This window comes from Meleagris gallopavo, chromosome 4 (genome assembly GCF_905368555.1).
Source record: "Meleagris gallopavo chromosome 4, MGAL_WU_HG_1.1, whole genome shotgun sequence".
Lineage (NCBI taxonomy): Eukaryota > Metazoa > Chordata > Aves > Galliformes > Phasianidae > Meleagris > Meleagris gallopavo.
Window position 1 is genome coordinate 41207046 of NC_139407.1, and position 24167 is coordinate 41231212.

The 24167-nt window shown below is 36.4% G+C and overlaps 1 protein-coding gene across 3 annotated transcripts; it reads left to right on the forward strand.

The window, feature by feature from the left end:
• The first annotated feature begins 100 nt into the window (after positions 1-100).
• On the forward strand, positions 101-23633 carry LOC100549617 (coagulation factor XI). Of its 3 annotated transcripts, XM_085223033.1 has the most exons (16): positions 101-5930; positions 6021-6123; positions 7718-7776; positions 9677-9839; positions 10462-10568; positions 11682-11841; positions 12428-12537; positions 15487-15646; positions 16471-16580; positions 16669-16828; positions 16910-17025; positions 17386-17560; positions 18946-19121; positions 19415-19510; positions 21281-21415; positions 22984-23633. In XM_085223033.1, the coding sequence occupies exons 1-16, from the start codon at positions 5648-5650 to the stop codon at positions 23103-23105; spliced, it is 2235 nt and encodes a 744-aa protein (XP_085079159.1). In that variant the 5' UTR covers positions 101-5647; the 3' UTR covers positions 23106-23633. The 3 variants fall into 3 exon arrangements, with proteins under 3 accessions (XP_085079159.1, XP_019470366.1, XP_010708368.1); XM_019614821.3 differs by having other exon boundaries at positions 5790-6123; positions 21281-21420; XM_010710066.3 differs by lacking the exons at positions 101-5930; positions 6021-6123 and adding an exon at positions 7273-7318 and having other exon boundaries at positions 21281-21420.
• Positions 23634-24167: the final 534 nt, after the last annotated feature.

The window sequence follows — 24167 nt, forward strand, 5'->3', positions numbered from 1 at the left end:
TCACTGGTGATTTATTAGTTCGTATCATCAGTTCCTGAGTGGTGATGAATTATCTGGATTTTATTGTATTAGTCAAGGCTCAAAAAACGAGTCATTCTGTTCTTGCCTTCTGGAGTCCTGAATTCAATGTAGAGAATATCATGCTTATTGGTGCTGAAGAGAAATTACGGAGGTGGAATGAAGTGCCTGCAGAAATTTGACTGTTCCATCTTTAAGGAATCTCAGGTAGAATCAAAAAACACTCAAGCAGCTCTGCGGGGTGATACAATGACAGAAGAGCATAGGACATCTTTGGTGAACAGAGAAGTAAATATAGTGTTATGTAGCTAAAAAAAAAAAAAAATCTCAAGCATTTTTGTTAGCAACAATCTCAGTTAGAAGTTCATAAAAAATCTAGTTTTTCTTTATTTTTTTTCTATTTTGTATGACTGCATACATTTGAGGAACTAAGAGATAAGTGATTAGCCAGCCTGAGGGCATCCATTTGATCTCTCTTTCCTTTGAAAATGCGACAGCAGCTTATCTCTACAGAGACAGCTGTATTTGTTTCACACCATATGAAATCAAGGGAGATGTATGATTTGTTGACTTATTAAATGGTATTCAAGTTTCATAACCAATCTCAACTTTTGAATTCATAGTTGTATCTAGAGGCGTCCCTAAGAGGTTAATTGAACTTAAATAATTTCTTCCTTCTTCCAAATTTTGTCACTAGGAGGCTTTGCCTTTTGAAAGAATAGGCAACTGTAAAATAGACAAAAGTAGACTTCTGTTAAGGATTATCTATTCCTGATTATTCCTCTAGTCGTTCTGGTATTCTAATCCACTTGATTTAATGTGAAAACATGTGAAAGCACAATACTAAAACCACCTACAGACTTTTCTTCTGTGAGATCTATTTTGTGGAAACAATTTTCAAAATTTACCACTCTAACAGTCCTTTCAATAAGGAAATAATCTGTCTACTCAAACACCATTTTCTGCGTTCTTGGCCAGGACTGATGTAGTTCCCTGTATTCTCCAAAAAGGCAGTGACCTCTCATCTTTTGCTGTGAAGGCTGCTCTGAAGAAAAATGTAGTTGCTAAGGAAATAAATCTTGAAGAAATCAATGCTGAAAGAACAGGAATTCTCTGCTGCCAAGGTAGATGTTAAATCCTATGTGTTGTGTGCAGTATGTGCTCTTTTTAACCTGAGTCATATGGAGTGGTGTTGTTGGTTATGGATAGTCTTTTAAAAAGAAAACCAACAAAACAGACAAAAAGAAATGTAAGAGTTAAGCAATCAGTGCAGCTGTGCCAGGTTTACCAATGAAGGAACAGTGAAAGATTATGTGTTTAAAAAGTACAGAGCTGTTTGCGATTTGGTTCTGATGGCTGGCATCTGCTGATGCTTGTATCTGAAGTCAGAGGCTGAATTCTAAAACCCCACCGCGTCATTCCTGGGCAATTGCTCATAAAGATCAACCTCAGTAGTGCTAGTGATGAGTGGTGTGGCTGCTTCTGTAATACAACTATCTCGTGTGAGGAGGCGATAGCCCTGGTTCATACGAAGAGCCCTTTCTTATAGTGGGAGAAAGGACACGACTTTCTGCAGGTATGACTAAAAAAGATTGTATAATTATTTCTGAATTGGCATAGTGACTTTTACAAAGAAAACTGATTACAGACCATTAATGTGACTTCTTAGTTCTTATTTAGAGCACCTCCAGAGCTGCTTTTTGGCTGCTGACAATTGCTTTTGGGACACATGCTGGAAATCGAAAAGTTGCACCAAGGTAAGTTTAGGTTGGATGTTAGGAAACACTTCTTTACAGAAAGGGTGATTAAACATTGGAATAGGCTCCCCGGGAGGTGGTTGAGTCACCGTCCCTGGATGTGTTTAAGAGCCGTTTGGATGTGGTGCTCGGAGATATGATTTAGCAGAGGGTTGTTAGAGTTAGGGTACTATGGTTAGGCTGCGGTTGGACTAGATGATCCTTGAGGTCCCTTCCAACCTGAGTAATTCTATGTTCTATGATTAATCCTCATGCAGCAGAGGACAGAAACTCATGTGTAGAAGTTAGTATCCTGCTACACAGATCCTCTTACTTTTTGTGATTTAAAATGTCATCTCACTGTTGGCCCTCTGCCAGCAGGTAAACTCAAAGAGCCTTGGGTGGATTTTACCTCAATTCTCTTCCTGGAATTGATGTTGGTGCCAACCCTTTGCAAACGTCTCAGCCTATTATCTCAGTTCATATGCAGGTCATATTTGAAGATGATCTTCTTTGTTTGTATGGATTAAAAGCTAAACTAACACACTTTTCTCAAAAAAAGAATTTATATTCTTCTGAAAATAGGAATTTTCTGCTGAGTATAATTATTATATTCTCCTAGACAAATGAGCTTTTCTGATCTATATTGAGAGTATAACCTGTGGTGATGCAAGTTGTTCAATGGAAATGCAGAATATGTTGAGGGAAAAGAGACATGATCAACCTTGCAAACCTGATTGCAGGGTAGTAGTTCGGAGACACACACAGCCAAGAGTTATTATGTGATGACTGTCATTGGCCAAGATGTACAGGGCCTGGTCAAGTCACTGGGACCCTTCATTACGTTGAAATGTTCTGTCTTTCCACTTCAGTGTCTAACAGTGACAAACATTAGGTGTTTTAGCTGCAAGAAGCAAGGACTGGGGTAGCTATTCTCTGTAAGAAAGAAATCACATCTGTCTTTAAGTAGATCAAATCTATAGGAAGAATTTTACAAAGCAAACTCATAAGTGATTTGTTATTTCTTGTTTCTTGCTATTTTTTTCTGTGATCCTGAATTTGATCTGCATTGTTTTATTTTTTGACATCTGATGTGCAGATATTTCTGAGCTGTATATCTAGGATATGTAATTTCAGTAAATGGATTTCCACACTGCTTTTATTTCAACATAATATGCAATTCAACACTTTCCACAAATGGAAGGCTGTTATTCTAGCCAGTATTCTAGCCTTTTGAGTGGAATCAAATCAAAGATGAGAAAAGTTTGGCATAGTTAGAAAGCTAGTTCTTTACTTAAGTAATGCATGGGTACAGATGCAATTTTTCATCAAAAGGAGAATTTGAGTTTTAATTGTTAGAGCTTATTTTAGCAGCATTTGCTATTACATTTTAGCGTTTTTAATTTATAAAATGCTTACTACACAATTAAAGATGCAGAGAGAATATTTTAGAATACTCTATTGCTTTTTTCTGCTGCAGCATTCAAAACCGTATTTGTTATTCTATTACAGCACCCTCTTTCAAGTAGGAGGATGTGCACAAAGGCATGTGGAAATGTGACCTTATGCTATTTCTGTTTTGCTGGTGACTCCCCTCATTCTCTCTGAGATTCTCTTCATCTTGTTCCAGATCATGTCTATAGGGTGTCCTATCAGGCTAGATACAGATCTCTGAGGTGTATCCTCTCTGATCTTGAAGATGCTTTCTGAGTTATAAGGTTGGTACAAGAAATGTATGAGGGAGGGGATGCTATCCAGAGGGACCTGGGTAGACTTGAGATGTGGGCCCATGCCAACTTCATGAAGTTCAGCAAGACAAAGTGCAAGGTCCTGCACCTGGGTAGGGACAATCCTAAGTACAGATACAGGTTGAGCAGAGAATGGCTTGAAAGCAGTCCTGAGGAGAAGGATTTGAGGATGCTGGTTGATGGAAGAGTCAACATGAGCTGGCCATGTGTGCTTGCGACCCAGAAGGCCAACCATGTCCTGGGTCACATCAAGAGAAGCATGACCTGCATGTTGAGGATGTGATTTGCCCTCTACTCTGCTCTCGTAAGACTCCACCTGGAGTATTGAATCCAGTTCTGGGGCCTCCAGCACAAACGGGACACTGAGTTGTTGGAGCAGATCCAGAGGAGGTCCAAGGTGATGATCAGAGGGCTGGAGAACCTCCCCTGTGAGGACTGAAAGAGCTGGGACTCCTCAGCCTCGAGAAGAAAAGACTCCATGGAGACCTTATAGTGGCCTTCCAGTACCTGAAAGGGGCCTACATGAAATCTGGGGATGGACTTTTTAAAGAGCATGTTGTGACAGGACAGGGGGAAATGGTTTTAAACAAAGAGGGTAGATTTAGACTAGATATTAGGAAGAAATTCTTTACCGTGATTTTGGTGAGACACTTGAACAGGTTGCCCAGCAAAGTTGTGGATGACCCCTCCCTAGAGCATTCAAAGCCAGGCTGGATGGGGCTTTGAGCAACCTGGTCTAGTGGCAGGTATCCCAGCCTATAACAGGGGGTTAGAACTAATTGAACTTAAAGATCCCTTCCAACCCAAACCATTCTATGATTCTATGAATTCATTCAGGAGCAAGCTGTTCATAGCACATTTTCTCTGTACAGAGGTACAGCTCTGTCAATCTGAGTAAAAGTTCACCAGAGTAAACAAGGCAGTGTTGGTCATGTGGGTACAAGAGGTCCCCTGAGAGAAAATGTTTTTATTCCAAAGTGAACATGCTTGTTGTGATTCCCTTTGAATAGCATTACTGTCCTATTTTTCAGTTTCACCATCACATCCAATTGAAGTACTACATAGATGTAGATAAAATGACATGTACTTTTGGAAGGAATGTAGTATGTATGTTTAAGAACTGCTTTAAGGAAGTCCTTTTGTCATCGTCGTCCCCCATCTCCCTCCCCCCCCCCCGATAATTTGCTTGTGAAACAAACAACTATTACCAAAGGGTTCCTTTTTCCAAGACAAATTTATTAACTACAGATTATAGGAACAAAATAATAGAGAAATTTTTCAACAGATGTATATGATTGCATATTGTATGACGAGACGCATAGACTTGGTGAAATTCACCATGATTCTTCCCTCTTTTTCTGCCCATTTGAGTTATATGCCTGCATTTGCCAGACGTTTTTAGGGTTTTTTTGTTTTGTTTTGTTTTCCTTTTTTTTTTTTTTTAATGAGTTGATAATGAACTGAAACTGAAATAACACTGCACAATTTCTCAGTTGAAAATTAAAAGCCCTTGGAGGCAAGTTTTAAAAACTTTTGGCCATGAAGTTTAATGCCTCCCTTAATATGCTCAAAAAAGAAGCAAGCATAATTATTTTAATTGAATGTATTATTTTTAATTGAACACACGTGAATTCAGCTTGTTTACCAAAATTTGGATACATTCAGGATTGTGAAAATTATATGTCTTAAATGTTGGAAAATCTCATCTGACCTGAAGAAGATCAGATTTCTGTAGGCATTATAAACTCTTCATGTTACAGAAGTTATCGCTGTGTTTTGCAGTAAAGCCTTCCACTACTCCCCCTTGTCATTGTGGCACACAAACCAGAAGAGAGCAGTTAAATGCAAATGCAGTTGTACTGAAAGTGTTTGAGCTCTCTTCTACAAGTGTGTGATGACAAAGCAAGCTGATGCACAGGAAGGTATGATGTGTCCTTGTAAGATATTATTCTGTTAACATCAGTGTCTCAAAGCTTGCTGGGGACACAGATGAACTTGTTCAAGTCCAGGCAAGTCCTGGGCAAAGGTTGATAAATCCTTTGTCTGGAGAACTTTGATGGACAAGGCCAGGGGTAAGGAGAGAGAGATAAGCTGCAGCTAAATAGCATGTGAAGCGGTCTTTTGTGTGGACTTATCTCCAGGAAGATGACTCTCAGGAGGTGCTGCACATCACTCTTATCCAAGAGCCCAGGAATGCCACGTTGCCAGAAAAAGAAGGATAAAAGAGGAATTGAAAACCATGAGGTTTTCTTGCAACAGATTCCTCGTGAAGGAGAACAGAGGTTTTTCTGGCAACAGATTCCTCATGAAGAAGAAGTTTCTGCCATGAGAAGCCTCACGACCTGCTTATCTCCCTCCCGGATTTGCTCTGCTTATCTCCCTCCTGGACTTGCTCTGCGCTCTACCACGATACTGAAGAAGAACAAAGGTATCTGCCATCAGATCCCTCACTATGGAATTCCTGCATGCTGACGGACTCTCCTGGGCCTGCTACCTGAGTCCTGCTGCTTCCTCCTAGATCGGCTCTGCGACTTCTTCCTACCACGCTGCTGCTCTCTCCTGTTGCTTCTGCCTCGGACTTTCGAAATGTCATGCAAGAGGACCGCTGCTGGATCCTGGTGGTAACTATCTCTGCTTTAGGCGATTCTTGCTTCTTTCCTATCTTTTCTATTGCCCACCTTCCCTTCCCCGTCTCCCTGATTAGGATTGATAATAAACTGGTTGGACCAACGTATGAACCGTTGTTTCTTAATCTCACACCGGGTATACAGATATTACAAGAACCTCGTCTCCCTCCTATAAATTGGAGCGAGGCAGTCCTCAGGACAGCTCTTCCTTTGTAAGGAGGAACTGGAGGCCTTACTGGCATATCAGTCACATGGAAGTCATTTCAGCCACCCTGGAGGTGTTCAAGACCAGGTTGGATGGGGATTTGAGCAGCTAAATGTAGTGGGAGGTGTTCTTGCCCATGGCAAGGGAGTTATAACAAGGTGATCTTTAAGTCCTTTCCAACCCAAACCCAAATCATTCTATGATTCTATGATCAACATGCTTAAAAGTATCATGGCTGTTGTGATTTTGGCACATTTTTCACAGAGCACATTTGTGTTGCTAACATATTCAGTGTAAAAGAAGAGAAAAAAAAGTAAGAAAGGGGAAAAGTTCTTCCTTTGGAAATTTTACTTAGAAATGAATTTTTTTTTAGATTTGGAAGAGTTTTCTTATTGAAATTTATTTTCTTTTTGTTTCACAAATTTAAAAGAATTCTGGAAATAAAATAAGTGATTTAGATCAGCTATAAACTAAGTTTGACTTCTTGTTGTTGCACTTGCATTTCTTATCTATGAAATACGCAAACAGTTGTGGATTTATTTTTTGGTTTTTGGCAAACTGAAGAATCTGTGAGCAGCATCTAACAGCAAAAGAGAAAAGCAGTGTAGAAAGAGCAGCAGTAAAACTGTAGGCTCTAATACTAATAGCAGAGGCTGACTGTTTTGCACCAAGGAGTTACTTTTGGTTTTACAAAGTCTTCAGAAGGGAAATATATATTGTAAACTCTGTGCTTTGATTTCAGTGTGGTGCTGGTTATATACACTCTGAAAATGCTGCCCAAGGTCAGTAACAATATTGACAGACTGAGCACTCATTCAAAGTAAACATCAAAGACAAGTTAGCATTGCAGACACAGTAATATTTAACACAAACAGTTAACAATATGGTATTTTTGTCGTTGTTCTTGTTTTTTTTGTTTTTCGTTTTTTTTTTTAAAGAGGAACTTAAGCCTTATCCACTCACACAGACCTGCTGTATGTTCAGGTATGTAACAATTATTGCAACTGATATTTTGAGGAAGGTTTTCATAGACACGAGGAAGTATATGTTGATCTTCGTGGATTCTGTGGTGTGGTTGATTTATTTGATTCTGTCGCAGCTTAAATTTAGCATGTTAAAAAAATATATAAATTTAAAATTTGTATAGTGTGCACTAAAAGTGGTTTGTGTGAGCTGTTTATTTGCTGTGTTGGTAATAGTACACACTTAACTACCAGCGCAGAGTTGAGATTGATGATATTCTAGTGGAATATTGTTCCCCTGTCTATGCAAGAATAAACATGCTGCTGTGAAACAAAGCAGAAATTCTCCAAGTGTTAATAAACTTTATTTTTTATTGTTGTTTTTATTTGTTTTCTTCTTTTTCTTTTTCTTTTTTTTTAGGATGATTTGGATTTATCAGACTTTTTATTTGATTTTCTTACTCGCTTCAGTTTACAGTGGTAAGTCAATTCATAATTCCTAAGATTGGTATAGAGTAACATGGGTTTTCTAGGAAGGAGCGGTTAAAAAGAGTAATATTCAAAATGACCTGAATAAGTATTTGTATGTGGAGTGAAGTGGGTAGAGCTACAGAACAGCATGATTTTGGAAGGGGGACACGCATTGGTAAATGCAACCTGGTCCCAAGAGAGTGGAGTTGTACTCTGTTAAGTTTGGATATCTCATAGGGGGAGTGGAAGTTTCTAATTAATTTTTCAATTCCTATTATTAGGGATGGAAGTTTTTAATAGTTTTTTTTTTTGGTGCTGAAGTCTGCAATGACTGTGTTTTTCAATGTCAGTATGTGTTAATGGTTTACTTTGGCTAACAGAAGTCAACTACAAAAACTTACATTCCATTTCCCTGAAATTCCCTGTGCCAAAGGATTATAACCAATGCCTAATAGAGTTTGTGTTTAGCAATGTATTAACCATTCTCAGTGGACAATGAGATAATTAAGGTGTGTGTTTTTTTTTTTTTTAGCAAAATCTGTTTGAAAATTGTACTATTATTTCAGAAATATTTTACCTCGATAAAAATTTAAGTAGGCTAAAATCTTAGAAAATTTCTGAGGCTCCAGATATTTTTCAAGTTCAAATTTCATATTAATAAAATATTAACTTAAAAAAAATATTAGCAAATTTTACAAACATTCCCAGTAGTTCCTTATTTTGTCAATTTTTGGGTTTTTTTTTTTTAACCTTTTTGTAGGAGACACTGAATTTCTTAGTATAGATTATAGACATATTTACCAATAGAATCCACTTGTAATATTTTAAAATTGTAAAACCCAATATGATCTTTGCATTTGTTTTAATCTTAAGTAGCTTTAGATACAGTATGATATCTCTATAATGATGGATTAAGAAGTTAGATTAAATCTTTTCAGTTGGATTTCTTCTCAGTCTGTAAAAATAGAATATTTCCTCTTCATCTTTTAGCTCAGAAAGAGAACTTCTATAGATCCAATAATAAAAATTAGTGTATTTTCTACCAGCTGAGAGGGACAAATACAAGAAGTGTTGAGCTCCTCTGTGAAGCCAGTTCTCTTGTGCTTTAACATGGAAATCTGAATAATTCTGTGGTTTAGAAAGATGGGATGCGGTTGCAAATTAGATATCTTCATATCATTGACAAGGCCATGCAGTGTGAATAGATTTGATTACAGAGACAATAAATTCCCGTAAATACAAGGTGGTAATCCATCATATTTTGGTTCTGGATGATTCCTGAGTTACTGCTCTTGTCACACAATATATATGTATGTGTGTGTGTGCGTGTATAATTTTTTTTGGTCATGTACCAAGTTGGACATGGTTCAAGATGACTTGAAAGGTAGGAAGTTTATAGAATGCTGAGAACCACTGAGGTTGTTTCGCACATGGCACCAGATAGGAATCTTGCCTCAGAAAATCCCTCAACAATTGGAGAACAATTGGACTACCCTCACATATTTTCTAACTCCTTTTGCCATCTGTACATCCTTCTCCTGATTTTTCTCTTAATGGCTCCCTGTACCAATCCCCCTTTGAAAATGCTTCTGCTTTTCTGAGATCTATTGTGAAGGAATTCTCACCTCATGGCCTATACCTTAGGGCATCTGCCACCACTTGAGCTGCACTCCTACAGCCTTGAGCATGGAGTGAGGGATTCCAGAGGGTTTCTGTTTTACCAGGATGTAGAGCAGGGATAACACTCTCAGAGGAACTGTGCAACTCACCCCACTTACTTTCTTCTTCTGCCAAAGGGGTCTTCTCCTGCCAAAGCATGGTAAATAAGGGGCAATGTCTTCACCCTCTCCTGGTGAGCTGTCCACACCCACATCTCCAATAATTTACTCGTTTTGTCATTTCGTATCAGACTGTGTGACACAGATCTATGAAAATACTTACTTCCAAGGAGGAGACCTCATTACAGTTTTCACACCAAGTGCCAATTACTGTCAAATAGTTTGTACTTACCATCCTACCTGCCTGCTCTTCACATATTTGCCAGTGACGTGGACAAAAGATCCTGCACAGAGGTAAAATGTTCATATTCTTGTGGCTTTTTGCTGTGATAATTTTAGGAACTTGGTAATATTCTGACAGAACATGGACATGCACAGAAGGTTACAGGGTTGCTTTGAAAGACTATGTCACGTACCTTTAAAACTGATGACATAAAAGGGTATTTGCTGAACTTTGAAAGATTAAATTTGACAACATCTAATCTTTCATACTTGCTTACCAGCACCTCCAAGGAAATAGCACCAACTCTGCATTCCTTCCTCCATGCCACTTACTTACTGTTGAGGGACTAAGTGGCCAGTTTCACGTTTCCAGTTGTCACTTGTGTTGCCTGTCATCCCATCCACTCTCTTTAGCATATTTTTCTCTCAATTAAGAGATTAGGAATTTCAGTAGCCTGAGGTGAGGCTGCCTTCCCTCTCTGTGCCTGTTGTGTTTCTGTCTCCAAACTGTGTTGGTCCCACACACACCATGTATGCTCATCTATCACCAAGCATACTAGTATCAATTTTGTCTTTCTTTAAACTCGTTTTCATTTTAATGTTGAGGAATAATGAAGCCTGTGTTTTACTTGGGAAACAATGAGGGAGTACTATGTTATGCTGCAAAACTGTGAATTATTCGTTTTTAAAACAGGTTCTCCTGCTACTTAAAAGACAGTGATACTGAAATGCTACCGAAAGTGAAGATGGAAGGAGCTATTTCTGGACATTCTTTAAAACAATGCAACATCAAAATTAGTGGTAAGATACAGTTATCCATATGTATGAATTTTGTGTTCTGTATCACATTGCAAATGTGTTAGAGAATCAGCATTTTGAAAACAGAAACTGCATCAGGAAGTAGCCAAGCAGAGACTTTGCCCAGATGTCTTTTGCCCTATCTCTTTCAAACATAACACAAAAATCCTTTGCTGGATTCATGCTTCAACTCCAACCATCCTCCAGAGAGACTTCCCAGTCAAGACAAGCCCTTGCTGTCAGGATTTCATTTGCTAGAGGCAAAGGTGGGAGACATTTAACTGATACCTCGAGTTCCAAAGATGAATTTGAGGGGTTAAGTAGATCTTACTTTATGCAAGTTTTCAATTGAAGTTATTGACAGGTTGGTTGTGTTTGCTTCTAATTGGAACATGTGTTCCAGTCATTCAGGTCTTTTAAAATCCCTTTTCTGTCAGCATAAATTCTGTCAGAATTTATATTTCTGTATAGATTTAGACCAGAATAGTAAGTTTTAATGGGATGTTATTTTTCATATTCTTTAGATAATTTATGTCATAGGAGTTACTTTAGAATAATGCTAATGTCACTAAAATAAAAATCTATTCATATGTGTTTAAAAATCCCAGAAATGTTTGGCTGACTCGTGTTCTGTGAAGAGATCATACTGCCCAAGGGGTAAAACCTTCATCCTTTGTAGGGAAAGTATTTCAAACTCCATGTTCATAGTCCTCCCTCTGTGGAGTATAAATTAAATCTTCTGGCTCAAGTGGGAGATGGCTATTGCTTTGACAGACAGATTTGGTATTTTAAACTGCTCTATAAATTTGGAAATAGAATAGTATACATTTTAGTGTTGATCCTCAATTTTTGTATGATTAACCTCATCATGGTCTTGGTGTGGATAGAGACAGTGTCACAGCTTGTTAGTTTTTTCTCTGACATATTATGCCTATACTTCTGATTTTGTTTTTAGTAAGTATATGCAAAATGCAATGTAACTGAAGTGAGCACAGGAAGTGACATCAGGATAATGGCTGTGTCTTATAAACTGCTATTGTTTGGGAAGTTTTGGGGAAAACGAGAGTATGAGAATGTTTTTGGAACTTTGTCTATTGCTTTTTTTTTTTTCCACAGCTTGCAGTCCAGATGTCCACTTAGGATTGGATATGCAAGGGATAAATTATGACGTTAGTATGGCTGACAGCTATCAACAGTGCCAAAAAAGATGCACCAATGACAAGCACTGTCATTTTTTTACATATGCCCCAAGAACATTCCGTGATGCAAGCTTTCGGTAAATACGCATTTGATCCCTGTGCTTAGATGTACTTAGATCCCTGTGCTTTAGTACGCTAAATCTCAGAACAGTCAGAGGTGAGAGAATTTATTCAAGGAAATGAGTTTTTCTTTGACTATTTATCCTTGTAATGTTTATTCAAGCTTACAGTTAGGAAAATATCTTCAGTAAGTTAGTTTTCATTTGTTCATTGATGAGAAAGTCAAGCTTGATTTTCACAGAACTGAAAACAGTTTAAATGTTCTGGAGATATTGAAATGCAAATTGTACTGGCAACTGTGCAGTGGTATTGCTCTGTCAAATCTTACTCTGCTTATTGCTCTGAAAGTGGCATCATTTAATGCAGCCAGGGAAATTCTTTCATTTGTACTTGGACTATTTTTGAGCTGTCAACTTGCTTGATTTTACAAAATGTTATTGAGTTGCATCCATTCCTTATTTGAAGATTTTTCTGGAGGCTGGATATTGCTCTGGCCTATGAGCAAAGTGGGCATTATGGTAGGACTCATGGAAACAGAATAATGATGTAGACCAAGGAAGATAACTTGTTGCCTTACTACTTTCTTTATTCTTTATCACTCAGTGAAAAATGCTTCTTGAAACATACCAGTTTAGGAACTCCAACCAGCATAAGGGTGCTTGATGAGGTTGTGTCTGGATTCTCCTTAAAGCCATGTCAGCTTTCTGAATTAGGTAACTGCTTACAATCTCTGTTGATTCAGTTTAGGTTCAAGTGTTATGGACGATGAGATACAGTCTCTCTGACACGCATAAATGTTTTGTGACATAAAATAATTATAATATAAACTTATTCTTTGAAGTATAGTTAGTACTCTCAGGCACAAAGCGGACTTTTTTCCACTGTATTATTCTGTCTTACAAAAGGTTTTGTTTACTTTGATGATGTGAAGAATTCTTTCATAAGATTAGCCTGATGACTCTTAGCATCTTATCTTTGCACCATAGATACAAAAAAATGACACACAGAATCCCATCTAAGTCAAAGAACAACAGAAATATAAATCTTTCTAAATTCTGTTAGTATACCATATATACTTCAAGAGGTTTTTAATGAGGATGTGCAGCTTTGTGATACAACTGACTAATATGAAGGTACAAATTCTATTTGTTGGTGCTTTTGATAAAAGTAATGTTTGTGTTCATTCTTGTAACTATTACTCAGGAAAAACTCTCCAGAGTGCACGATCAAACTGTGTGCATTATATCTTTTAATTATTCAATTAAAATTCAGTTTTATTCAGACTCTTCTAGTCTCACAAGATGAATAATCATTGCAAAATATTGAAAAAGTAGTTGATTCAGATCCTAACAATGAAGACATTTAAAGAAAAATGGACAGTGAGAAATAAAAAAGGAAGAAAAATATTTGTAAAGAGAAGAAAATCTGTTTTTTTCTCTCTCCTCCCTTGCTCTCTGAGAAAGAACGGAGAGATTTTCTTCCAAACTGCTCCATTAAGATAAGCTAGTCAGACATGTATTTATTGTTAGAAGAAAAATCACAGTAGCCAGGAGCATCCTGTTGACAGATTTTGAGAAGGATCAGGGGACTGTAGCATAAGCACAAACAATATGATATTCAGATTTTATAAAATTAAATAAATCAGATACCATAGGAGAATTTATCAAGGGCATGTGGTAACATGAAACTAATGGTCCATGACAAATAAAGTAAAAATTGCTGAATGCATGTGAAATTCAGTCTTGTTCCTATCTCTTTTGTGTGTGTATGTGTGTGTGTGTGTGTGTGTGTGTGTGTTTGTTTCAAGAAAGGCAAGGATTTAGAGAGAGAGAAAGAATAAACCATAAATCATGAGCTATAAAATCCTGGACAATACTATCAGGTAACGGGGTCATTTGTTCAGACAGAGGTATATCTTATAAATTAGTAAAATCTCAGTGTCATCCTCTGCCTTATGTTCCAAATGCCTGAAATGTGCTTACTTGAATATTTGTTCTAGTTTATTTCTGACTATTTAGACTGACTAATCCTACATTGTTCATGGTCCAGTTTCATCATTTTAAAAACAGACACTGGGCTTTCCTTTCAAAGCCTTTGGAATCACAGCAATCCTCTATATATATCAAAAGCAAAACTACCAAGAAACTGAGATTCTTTCAGTCTGAGAACATTGAATTCATCAGTTTTATGAGATTTCTCCATTTTCTGTTCCTTGTTGTCTTCCCTCTGCTCAGTAATGTTGACCATCTAATTGCAGTTTGTTTCCATGAAAGTGAGATGTTAAAAAAGGCTGTTCTGTAGCCTTTCTTGTGTCCATTGTCATTAATTTCTCCCCTGAGCAGAACCCAGGCTCCTTTACTAATCCTAATTCATTGAAACTAAATACATACTTTTCTTTTGAGAATGTTTCTTGCTACTTGCCCTTTCATTTTCTGTCTTTGTCTTTCTGCTTTTGTTCTTATGCACTCCTGCTCTTACATGCCCATAGCAATTTGTCATACATTTTGCCTTTTGTGAAGTTCCTTCCCTGAGGTCACTGAATATTGAACTGGTGATCACTGAAATCATGATTAGTATCCGTATACTTGCAGATTCACATTTCTGATTTAAATATCATTTCCTGAAAGTGGCATTTGTTCTCCTGAACTCTATTTAGCCCTTAACATGGGATCTTGCCTAATAATTGTCAGAATTAATTGACCTTTATTTTCTAGTCTTCAGATTTTTTTTCTCTTTGCTCTTCCTATTGTGTAATAAATGACCTGTATTGTGGTCTTTTCATGTTTATGATTTTATTTTTTAATTTTTAAATCATGTCATACTAACAGAAATCACATTAAGATTTGCCTCTCCATTTTGTTTTTTTCCCTCTTTTGTAATAAGATGCTCCCAGTATGTTTCTATAACCAACTGTGTGGTGTCAGCTCAGCTACTGTCCTTTCTCAGCGGTAGAGGTTCTCTGCTTCCACCAAGTCCAGTCTTATGGTTTTATAATTCTAAGAGTAGTACTGGATTTTTTCCCCGTTTTTATTTTTGCATAAGTACTTTAACTAGGAATTCAAGTGTATCATCAAAGAAGGCAAGACATTCATTTCTTTTAAACATGTTGGTATTTCCTGTGACTTCCATATCCATAGTCTGGTTATGGGAATTACCCTGCCAACCTTCTGTTATTTTGGTCCTGTTATAGGGAAGACTGCATGTTACTCATACTTACACTGCCTACTTTTTGAAATAACAATTAGATAAATAAAATTAAGAGAATCATCTCATTATTTTCCTCCTAATCTTCCCATTATCCTCTTAGGTATACAAGTTTTAATAATTTTAGGCCTTGACAAGATTAATAAGTTTTATTTCTAACTATGGATATATATGTTGATTTCTGTTCCTAATTTAGAGCTCTTCGTATTAGATTAGAAAATTTGTATTCTAGCATGTAATTTGAAACTCTCCCCTGCTCTAGTTTTCTCTATGAGTTAACATACTTAAAAATGTTTTCAAGAAATAGTTTCTGGTTAAAATGAGATGGTATCTTTCCAGTTCATCAGGCAAAAAGAAGAGAAAATGTAAATTATGAGAATGTATAATCTGTAAACCTTAACTCTCTGATATAACATAGAAGCTTTGGAATTTTGATATTCTTTTCTTGTTTTATACAGATTGTCAAATGGACATTTTTGAACATGAAGAATTTTCAGGAATGAATGTTACAAGTTTTTTCACTCCTGACACATTTGTCTGCCAAACTATTTGTACTTATTTTCCAAACTGCTTGTTCTTTACATTCTTCACCAAGGAATGGCAAATAGAATCTCAAAGGTGAATTTGACAACTTTTAAAAGATATTTATTAAAAACAAAACAAAAAAAAAACAAACAGAAACAATCCTACAATCTCAGCCTTTTAATCAGCATTTTATTATATTCTTGGAAATCATTGTTAAAGGTTTATTTTCTGCAAAACAGCTTTTTTTTTTTAAATAATTTTTAATGTGTTGCTTCTGTACATTTATAATTTCTTGTGGACATTTCACTTGTCCTATGGTATGAACAGGGATCTTGTACCTCAGCTGCATATTTGGTATTAATCTGAAAAAATATATGTTCAGCAAAGAGACGCTTTCAAGTTGTTTTGATAACTTAGAGCTGAATTTTATGAAATTGTTAAGAGATGTCTGGTTTCCTAGCAGAATTAAGTTATTTACTTTAAAGCTTTTGAATCAAGTTAACAGGTCTGTAAGTGTTTATTTTTAAAGATTGAACTTCTTTCTTTCGTGTTTGGCAGTGAAGATTCAAAAAGTTATAGTCTACAGAAAAGAGGTGGAACGAAGAATAACGTTTCAATGAAACTGAAGCAAAACTGAGATGGCATATATAATCTAAAGTTACCTCTTCCCCGTGTGTATAAATACCATACAGTCTTCTGTAGTACATCCGTATGACATTTCACATAAGTACAAAATCCTTCTCAATTTACTTAGTGAATAAATTTTCATATGAAATACTTTTACAGATAAAACTTTGGGGGAAAAAAAAAAAAGCACATTTAAGAAAGAACTTTCGCTTACCAATACCTGAAGCATAAATGTTAGAATGTAAGAACAAATTCAATGGTTTTGTTTTGTTTTGTTTTTTTTATTATAGAAATCTTTGCCTCCTGAAAACATCAACAAGTGGAATACCAGAGGCACTTACATTACGAGAAAATGCTATTTCAGGTTTTGGTCTCCTAAATTGCAGAAGATACTTTCCTGGTAAACAATAAGTTACAATAAAAATACAACTCTTGAATTAATTAAATGAATAGACTTACTGATGCTTGGAACACGCTCATTCTTACAGCCTGCAATTCTCGCACTTACGTGCATATGAATTTTTTGGGAGATGAACTCAATGTCACTTACACTAAAGGACCCAGAGCTTGTCAGCAGGTTTGCACAGACATGATCCGCTGCCAATTTTTTACTTACTTTCCCCTCCAAGAGTCATGCAATGAGGAAAGGTGAGAATTTTTAGGGAAGGCATCTAGTGTGTGTTCTGTATAAGAAGTATAAACTGGATCGTTGTATTTATTTATTGTCAGAAAGTGTGAGTGTCATCTAAGAATGTCGTCAAATGGATCTCCAGTGGAAATACAACATGGGCCAGGAAGGATCTCTGGATACTCACTAAGACTATGTAAAAAAAAGGCCAGTACTGGTAAGTAAAACTTTCCTTTTAAAGAGATTTTTAGACATATTTTGGTACAGGAAACCTAAGCCCTCCCATTTTTTTTTTTTTCTCTTCTGCATATTACTTGCATTGAAATTATCACAAAGCAGATCGTGAAGATAAAGAGTATTCTAAAAAAGTGAACTCTGCACAGCTTGCATAACAGACAGTACCCTGTAGACTTTTTTAAACTGGATTTTATGGTAAAAAAAAAAAGTCATAAAGAGATTAGAATGTCTAATGTTCTTTGCTTAAGATTTGTTCCTATTTGCAGGTTAACAGTAGTTACATCTTTTTTTCATGGTCAAATGAAAATTATCTCTAAGCAGTTTTCAATTATTTCTGTAGTATGTATGCAGCATTCTTCAAGAAATATTAGGATAATTGGAGGGACGGACTCTTCCCCTGGTGAATGGCCATGGCAAGTAAGCTTACATGTGAAGCTATCTCGCCGGAGACACCTCTGTGGGGGCTCTATCATTAGTAACCAGTGGATCCTTACAGCTGCCCACTGTTTTGTGAGGTGAGTCCAAGATCTGCAATTAGTTGAGGTTCACCTTTCAGAAAGATAAATCTGTGTGATTAAAATAACTAGAACAGAATCAACTACTTTGATATAATCAGGTGAAGTTTTAAGGTAGTCTGTTCATACTCTTAACATAATTGGCCCTCCACACTTTGCCCTTTGTAGCATAGTGCTGTGCTACCGATTATTTTAATGCATCTGAAGTAAATGATAGATACCTACAAGAGTGTAAACTTTCTCATGCAACATGAACTTTTTCATACTGTGATATCATATTATTAAGGAAAATCTGTTGTTAGTCATTCAAAACATATGAAATGGAATACATCAGAGATTTCTCTGTGGTACTTAGGGAATGGTACCAATCTGACAGGGTGTTCGGCAGAGGCCTAGACAATCTCTAAGGGATCCAATTAGGCTGACTCTGGAATGTGCACTACCTTTCTCTGTAACATTCAAACCATCACTGGACTGGTTTTCATTTAATATTTTTTATTTTCTAATGCTATCAACTAGTCAATTAACACACTGTTTTGGTACAGATTTCAGCCTTGGGAATAATATCTAGAATTCTGAGTACTCAAAGCTTTGCTAATTTGCATGGATATATATAGTAGGTACTGTTAATGACCACAAAATTGCCATCACATTTAAGTCATGAAATCATGCGTGTTGTGAAGAGCTGATTTAATGATCTTGCGCATGATGCATATCCTCATTAGATGGTCACATCCTATAAAACAGGTAGGCCTGTCATTTACAGGCTGAAAATTGTAAGGCTATATATTGAGTCAGTGTAATGTCAGAAAGGCATGGGTAGTATAAAATGCTTTAAAGAATAAAAAATTGTCTAGGCTAAAATCAGACACTTTTACTCAAGCATTTTTGTACATTATCCCTTATTGTTTCAGCATAAAGAAATATTGTCAATACCAGTTCTCTATTGACAAGCCTTATAAAATTAGATAATTCCACTTAACACTCAGAAAAACCCAGTATAGGGAATATCATTCTCTACCTTCTATCCAGTATTGTAGAGTTCCTCAGGGTTTGTGTTAGGCTCTTGAAGATAAAAATAGTAAGAGCAGAGTAAAATAGAAAATAAAAGAAGGCAGAAGGGGAAATTGGGTTAAAAAGGGTCAGAACAAGAGTCTGACTGTAAGGGAGAGGAAAGAGTGGTATGGTGCTGAAAATATAGATAAGAGAAAGAAGAAAAAAAAAAAAAAAGAAAAGTGGGAGGAATGGATAAGAGAAATCTGTTTTTAGGTGTGAGAGTGTGAAAATACAACTGGTAAAAGTAACCTCGGTGCTGTTCACTGTACACTCAGAGGGTGCTGGCACCTGCACCAAACTAAGTGCAAATCTTTGTCTTTTTCCCTCAGTGTTCAGAACCCCAACATTTGGCGTGTTTATGCTGGTGTTTTAAAACAATCAGAAATAAATGAGGATACACCTTTCTTCAGAGTGGAAGAGATTATTATTCATCCTCAGTATAATTCTGCACAGACTGGATATGACATTGCTTTACTGAAACTTGATAAGGCTATGAATTTTACTGGTATGTATTCTATCTCAGAAGGAAATTTTTCAGGATGATAAAGGCTGTTTTTAGTGTGACAGTTCATGAAACCTGAGTTGTCATCTTTTAATATGTAATCACTTGGTTAAGGAGAATCTCATTTTTTTAAAAAAATGTGGGGCTTTTATTTATGTGACTAGAGCAGTATCTAGTAAAATGTACAAAGAGTAACATGGAGGCCATCAGGTATTATATAGGTGCCGAAAAAACCTTAATATTTTATTTGTGCCATGTTCCCATTGGCCAAACTAATATTTTTAATCATATTTTAGATCTTCAACTTCCTATTTGCCTGCCATCAAAAGAAGAGGCTAGCATGCTCTATACTGACTGCTGGGTAATTGGATGGGGTTACAGGAAGGAAAGAGGTACAGATAAATATTTAAACTGTGACTTCTTGTATTTGTAAAATGCATTATGTTAAAAGAAAATATCACAAAATGCCCTCTTAATTCTTAACCAGGAATGGTGTTTACAGACTGCAAATGCAAAGAATGTGCATTTGCTCATAGCTTTATTTGTATGAATTCAAAGCAGTAATAGAATCATAGAGTCACTGAGGTTTGAAAAGACCTTAAGGATCATCCAGTCCAACCTTCCATCTATCACCAAGATACAAGCCAGGATGTCGTTAGATTTCTTGGTCACCTGAGCATGCTGCTGGCTGATGCTCAGCTGAGTGTTGAATAATACCACCAGGTCTGTTTCTTTCACACTCTCTTTTAGCCACTCTGCCCCAAGCCTCCAACATGGTCTGGGGTTTTTATGGCCAAAGTTCAGGACCTGGCACTTGATCTTGATCTTCAACCCCTTGTCCTCAGCCCAGCTATCCAGACTGCCAGATTGCTTTGTAGGGCCTTCCTACCCCAAGACAGAGCAATACTTCCTCTCAACTTGATGTCTTCTGCAGACTTACTGTGGGTGCACTCATTCCCCTCATTCCAGTCATCAGTAAAGATAATGAACAGGACAGGTCCAAGTACCGACCTCTGGGGAACACCAGTCATGACTGGTTGCCAACCGGATTTAACTCCATTGATCACCACTTTCTGGCCCTGGCCATCCAGCCAGTTCTTTACCCAGCAAAGAGCTTATCTACCCAAGCCACAGGCTGCCAGCTTCTTAGGAGAATACTGTGGGAGACACTGTTGAAGTCATCAGAGTCAGTGGGCATGAATATAATTATTCCTATAGATGGATTCTCTACATACTTTCCTGCTTTCCTGCTCCAGGTAGATGAATGCAAGTTGCCTAGTTAAACATCGCCATGCACCTTCCCAAATATACTTTCAGTTATGCAATGATATGTTACAGATGCAGACAGTAGACTAATTGCTGTACAGTGGGATCTTGAATTACAGTCTGCACATAACTCATGTTTTTTTTAAATGTGAATTTGCTCATATGGCTTCACTTCAGAAATCAGAGATCAATGTATATTACTTTCATGATTCTAAAGATTGTTTATGAAAAGTATTAATGACCTTTGTGTTTTAATAGTAAGTGTGATTTGAACTCCTGTAACCTTACCCAGAAACTGGCCAAGTAGCGGTTAATTATTAAACTCTATTACATTATATACATAGATAAATCTGTTTAAACAGAGTTCCCTTCCTTGCACACCTCCCCATTTGAGAGTTAGAGATTAATGTGAAATCTAAAAGAATTCTAATGTCTTCTATTAATTTGTCAGAAAAGACTGCTCTCAAATATTTTTATTTACTTTACATGAAATTTTCACCACCCTGTAGATAACTGGGGTGTTGGGCAGCACACACCTGGAAATTGTATTGCTTCAATTGTATTGCAACACGTTACTAAGAAATAATTATCAATAACGCAAAGCAACGCTCTTCATGGGAATACAGGCTCCAATACTCAATGCCCACAGCAAATCACTGGGGAGTTTCGAAACATTCTTGGTCATAAGTCATACTGTGTTTTCAAAACATTCTAAAAAACCCAGACAATCAACACTGTTTAAAAAATGAAAACAAATGTCATGGCTGTCTAACTGCACACTAAAAGCAATGAACTCTGACTGTTTAGTATCACTGAATGGAGACTATTAGAGTTTAGTTTTTACTTATACTTTGCTAGAGCTGAATATCTGTCTGATTGTAATATCTATTACATAGGTCGTGTAGAAGATATTCTTCAGAAAGTTACTGTTCCGCTCATGTCAAAAGAGGAATGCCAGGCAAGATACCGGAAGCGCAGAATAGATGACAAAGAGATCTGTGCTGGCTATGACGAAGGTGGAAAGGATGCCTGTAAGGTAACAGAAAGATGTCATATATTGTCATATATTTCAATAATTTGTTTGAATATATAATTGAATAACATAAATATTTAATTTTTGTAACAAGCATATATTTAGAAATAGAACTGTTTTTTAATGTGTTACTTTTGCTTGCTGAAAGCACTGACAGTCAACTTATATGTATAGCACCTATTATGCGACATTGAAATCCTTTGGGATAGACTTCATGTGTCTACAAGAAAAGAATCTCCAAATGGGAGATGAGGGGGGGAGGGGGAGAGAAAGAGAGAGAGAGAGAGAGACACATGTACACTTTACATCTCTGCACTCTCCTATTAAGGGGACAAAGTCAACTTCCTCTGTGTGTCTCAAGTTAAGAGGCAAAATTTACTGGTTTGCTAAGAATGATACACATTTCCCTTAAAAAAAGAAAAGCGAAGAGCATGTAAAGAGATCATAAAGTAGAAGTTCTAAATGTCATATGTTTAGGGAGCAGACCAGTATTCCTCTGTAATAGTGGAAAACCAAAGAGAGATATTATAGACATTTCTCCAGGAACACAGATTTCCTCTTTCATGTTTTTATTTATTGACATGAAATATAATACATAAAAGCTTATTTTAAATCATCCACTATCCATGAGCATCCAGAGCAGAGAGTGCTAGAAATTGAATATGGAAAGCTACACACGACATGAGCAGACTGGTCTGTTCACTATTAGAATTGAAAATGTCACAACAGCATGAGGTCAGTGAGCCAAGTTCTCTGCTTGAGTGTAAACTCATGCACTAACTGTTTACTTTTTACTATTTACTATTTTAAGTCAATTATAATAGACAAAAATATAGTCACATTAGTAAGATTAAATTCTCTACCAAATATAGTATATATTTTAAGCATTTAAGATATGTTCTCTATTAATGTACTGTTATTATGATCACTGCTGAGTAACTACAGATAAAAATTCTTGGAGCTGGGAAGTAATTTTTTCCTCAATACTAGTTAAGTTTTCTTTGTATGAAACAACATCAAAACACAATGATGATGTTATATAACAATAACACACTTACTATTGTCTCAGCAGTTCGTAACAGCTATGTTAAGGAACTCTTTGTTCAGAAAGATCAATTAGGAATAGCAAAAGAAAACAGAGATGTGTTTTATCCCAGGGAAGTTTGTCAGTCAAACAGAATAATGCATAAAGCTGAGGTTTGCATATCCAAATAAACAAACAAAAACACTGGCAAATTTACTAATTTTCTTACCTTTACATGTTGTAGTCCTCACTGAGGGTTAAACTGGCAGATACAGATTAAAAAAAAAGCCAACTGAACAAAAAAAACCCAGTTACATTGAACTGTAGTGGAACTTACTTGCAATGACTGGAAAGTATTTAGACACCATTCTACCAGATAAACAGAAAAGCTTCTTCGACACTGTGTAAAGCAACTTTTAGTGAGAGTAATTGAACTCTATGCAGTTATTCTGTTGTTCACGCTGGATGATGCTGATTTTATCATGGCTTTCTTTGAGAGAGAAGTTCTGTTCCTTGTGAATTCTTTCTGTCCTGTGACACAGGGAGATTCTGGAGGACCACTGTCATGCAGGCACGAGGAGGTGTGGTATCTGGTGGGCATCACCAGTTGGGGCGAAGGCTGCGCTCGGCCCCGGCAGCCAGGAGTCTACACAAAAGTTGTTGAATTTTCAGACTGGATTTTGGAAAAAACTACGTAACATGAACATAACTTACTGACTCATAATGTTGTTGTAGAGAAATAACCCTGGGAGCAACAGGATGATGTTCAATGTAAAAAAAAAAAAATGTATTAAAGTTTTAAAAATGGTGTTTCCTGTTAGTCGAAGCATAAAAGACGTGATTAAAGAAGTAGAAAAGAAAAAATCAATGAATTTTACAATGAATGTAAGCAAAAGTAGACTTTCTGATCACTGATTTGTTAGAAAATATTATACATCTGAGCCATTGACTTCTTTCATCTCTAGCACAAAATATTCTATGAGACTTGTTCAGGGAGACTGGGAATTTTTTGTTTACTTCAGTGATGACAGGACCTCCTCCTCTTCTGTAAATATAACTGAAATTAACAATGATTAAGAGAGTATTAAAAGGCCAGGAAAATCTGGCCTCTACTCCAAAAGTTCATTGATGACAGACTGCAACTAACATTATAATCCTCTTGATTAAATAAACTATCTCAGCTACAGAATAATATTCTTGATTTTACCTTGATAATAACTTTTCCCTTTTTGAATTTCTCCTTTTTTTATTTTGTTCTTTCTACTCATTTTTAGTCAGGTAACAAAAATATTTTGTAGCCAAAATAAATACTAATGTGAGAAGCAGCAGTCAAACTATTTTTTTCCGTAGTGAGAAGTTTTCCAGAAGTATTTCTGGATCAGAAAAGAGCACACTTTTTTCTTTCACTTTTGTCTTTGCTAAACTTGTTTCCTAATACTCTACATTGCCTTAATTGCTGAAAATATATTCCAGAATTCTGTTTATGATTGCCTCACAACCACACTGAGTGTGTTGTAGAGGTCTATACTGGCAGTGTCTTTAGGAGTAAAGAAGTAATTAAATAAAATATGTCAAATTTATGGAAAAATACTCATCAAGCTGCCATAAATGAGATGAACATTTATTTTTTTAAAGCATTATTTGCAACTATCACCAAGGAAAAATGAAATTCCATAACTACAAGGTTACGAACCATTGTACCTATTCTTAACCCTACTAAGAGCCC

Bases quoted from the DNA above. Each gene is read 5' to 3' on its own strand.
- LOC100549617 (XM_085223033.1), top strand. From the start codon at position 5,648: ATGACTCTCAGGAGGTGCTGCACATCACTCTTATCCAAGAGCCCAGGA. The intron at 9,840-10,461 runs GTAAAATGTTCA...TTTTTAAAACAG, and splicing joins ACAAAAGATCCTGCACAGAG to GTTCTCCTGCTACTTAAAAG. The intron at 16,581-16,668 runs GTAAACAATAAG...TCATTCTTACAG, and splicing joins TTGCAGAAGATACTTTCCTG to CCTGCAATTCTCGCACTTAC.